General features: G+C 49.3%; 1 protein-coding gene across 2 annotated transcripts in view; it reads right to left on the reverse strand.

Annotated features, from left to right (window-relative positions):
* Positions 1 to 544: 544 nt before the first annotated feature.
* LOC114050073 (atrial natriuretic peptide receptor 1-like) overlaps positions 545 to 2,878 on the reverse strand; it is a 22,970-nt gene continuing 20,636 nt past the window's right edge. For both annotated transcript variants that reach the window (XM_027871623.1, XM_027871622.1), the window contains 4 exons: positions 2,399 to 2,573; positions 2,110 to 2,208; positions 1,397 to 1,488; positions 545 to 1,197 (listed from right to left, as the gene is read on the reverse strand). In XM_027871623.1, the coding sequence (XP_027727424.1) occupies positions 1,135 to 1,197; positions 1,397 to 1,488; positions 2,110 to 2,208; positions 2,399 to 2,573 (429 nt within the window). In that variant the 3' untranslated portion in view covers positions 545 to 1,134. The remainder of the gene's footprint in view (positions 1,198 to 1,396; positions 1,489 to 2,109; positions 2,209 to 2,398; positions 2,574 to 2,878) is intronic.

Raw genomic sequence — 2,878 nt, forward strand, 5'->3', positions numbered from 1 at the left:
AAAGGAGTATCCACTGGGAGTTCCTATATTAGTGAAATCACAGATCCTGTCTCTACTTCCTGTACCGCCCCCCAAAAAAGGGGGATCCATTTGTGTGAGTCTCCTAAATTAGTCCTGGCCACCTTTCCCTCCTAGAGTCTTCTACTGAGGCAGAACAAATGAGGGACTCAGATTATCAACAAAATGGAAATCAACCACTCCATCTAATCAATAATCAACCCCAGCCTTCTCAAAGCGCCCCGGGACAGCTTAGGTTGCTGCAGTGAATAGAGCATTGGCTCTGGAGTCAGGAGGACCTGAGTTCAAATCCAGCCTCAGACATTTGACACTTACTAGATGTGTGACCCTGGGCAAGTCACTTAACCCCATTGCCTAGCAAAATGGGAAAAAAAAAAAGGCCCCAGTTGCAATGAATCAATAGGGACCACAATGCTAAGGTAGGAACACATTCTCTTCTTTCCTGTCATGCTCCACAAACGTGTACATACATGTACATGAACATACATGCTATATGGAGTGTCCCTGCCCAAGAAAAGAGGCTACCTCAGGAATAAAGACTTTAATGATCTGTCATCTGCTCACAGTAGAAGCTGGGTGTGGAGACCCCTCCCCCGCAAAGCTCACCCCCTCCCAACCTTACCACTCTGTTCCTTTCTTTTTTCCAGCTCAACCTTCTGTATCTGATGGTAGATGGGTGAAGCTGGCACCCACTCCAGCCATGCTGAGCCTGATTTCAGTAGTCCAGAGTCTGTGCTTTCACCGGGGCAGCTGTACCCCTCCCTTCCACTCCCCCTAAAGAGCCACAGGGTATGGGGGAGGAGAGATGGGATGGAGGAGAGAAGGATTCAGGCATCCAAGGTCTTCATCCAAGGATGTTGGCATGGGCCAGGGTAGAGAATACATGTGTGCATGTGTGTGCATGTGTATGTGCCAGCATGGTTATCTTATCCAATCTTGTAGCCTCATGCTATCCCCAGACTCTGGTCCTCTTCCAGAACCTTGGTATCACCCCCATTGGGGTCTGCAAACCTGAGCTGTCCAAATCCCCCATTGCATTCCATGGTGAAGGTGGGGCTCTCTAGCAGGGGTATGTTGATCTTGTGTCTGGACACTGGGGGTGATAGGAAGGGCATATCAGCCCCGAGTGCTGCTTCCCCTTTCTCCCAGAAGCCAGTATGTGCGGACTTTGCCTTTACCCTGAGCAGGGAAAGAAAGAGATTAGAGTTGGGGACTGACAGGGTGATGAGGGTGGCACAAATGTTGTCATGGCTGTTCTAAGAACCCCACACGAGGTAAGGGATGGAGGTACAGTTACTGGGGGTGGGGCAGGTACTAGGGAGGGCACCCAAGGGAAAGGGAAAGAGGATAATAGGTTGGGGGACAGAGGAATTAGTACCTTCATTTCCACATCCCCTCTAAGTTCTAGTTCAAAGCCACCAAACTCCTCCAGGACTGCCTTGGTATCTGAAGACATGTGGATCTTCAAGGCTGGGGAAGGAATAAGCAAAGGAAGGCAGATCAAAGGGGAAGGAGAGGAGCTCAAACTGGGCATAATGGACTAAGGAAAGAGGTCTTGGGATTCTTGGAGGCAGGAGAGATCCAGGGATAAGATCTGTCTCCAAATTCTACCCTGCTTTCACAGCCCAGTTCAAATCATGTCTTCTTCATAGGATCACAGAGCCAGAAGGGTCCATAAAGGTCATCTAATGTAACCTTTCATTTTACAAGTGGAGAAACTGAGCCCAGAGTGGTTAAGCAATTCACACCAGGTCCAACAGGGAGTAAGTGGTAGAGTTGAGATTTGAACCTATGGCCCCTGCTCCTTCCACTGTGGCCCTCATTTTTTACAAATGAAGAAACAGAGGCTAGCAAGGAGAAATTACTCATCCAAGTAGTTAGTGGCTGAAATGGCATTTGAACCCAGGTCTCTTAATTCTAATTTCACTGTTTTTTTAAGAAAATATTATTTTGTGTTGCCCAGCCTTTGTAAGGTGAATGCCCCTCAGTAGGGAAGAGCCTGAGGGTGAGGAGAGGCGTTTGGTGGAGAGCAAGGTGAACCAAGAATTAGCAGGAGCTGGGGGGCGGGGTAAGAAAGCAGGGATACCCTACCTTCACCATTGGACTCCATTCGAGACGCAGTATTGACGGTGTCGCCAAAGAGACAGTAACGAGGCATCTTCAGCCCTACTACTCCAGCACATACTGGACCTGGTTATGAGGGACACAAATGGGGTAAGTGTGGCAGATGGTAATGGGGATGGTGGCTGAGGTCGAAAAGAAGGTTGTCTTACCTCAGAGAAAAGCAGAGGCAGGACCCAGAAAGGCCAGTATAGGAGAGACCATAGCTAGAGTTATGGGGAAGAAAGTCCATGCATTTCAGGGGCAGAGACACTTTTACCTGTGTGGATGCCAATGCGCAGGCGGAGCTGCTCCTGGGGTCGATGGCGGATGCGGAAGGAGTGAACGGCATCCAGCAATGCCAAAGCCATCCGGGCAACTTCTGGGGCATGGAGGCGCCCATTTCTCACTGGGAGCCCAGATACCACCATGTATGCATCTCCAATTGTCTCTACCTGCCACCAGAAAATGGGAGAAGGACAAGTAGAATGGGACCCTCACCTGGAGCCATAGCTGGAAATTTTTGTGTCAGGGGCTTGAAGGGGAAGGAAATGTGCTCTAGGATGATATATGGGTGCCCTTTAAATTTTCCACCCTTGGGCAAAATTCCAATGACCTTGTCCTAATTGAGGCTCTGACTTCCCTGGCACTTCCCAAACTGTTCATTCTGGGCCACCTCCAGCCCCACTCTGACGCAGTCAATCTATGTGTCTGTCATGTTTATCCTATTTCCATCTCCTGTGTCTGTTTCTGTGTCACT

The sequence above is a fragment of the Vombatus ursinus genome, unplaced genomic scaffold (genome assembly GCF_900497805.2).
Source record: "Vombatus ursinus unplaced genomic scaffold, bare-nosed wombat genome assembly UNPS02014798.1, whole genome shotgun sequence".
Lineage (NCBI taxonomy): Eukaryota > Metazoa > Chordata > Mammalia > Diprotodontia > Vombatidae > Vombatus > Vombatus ursinus.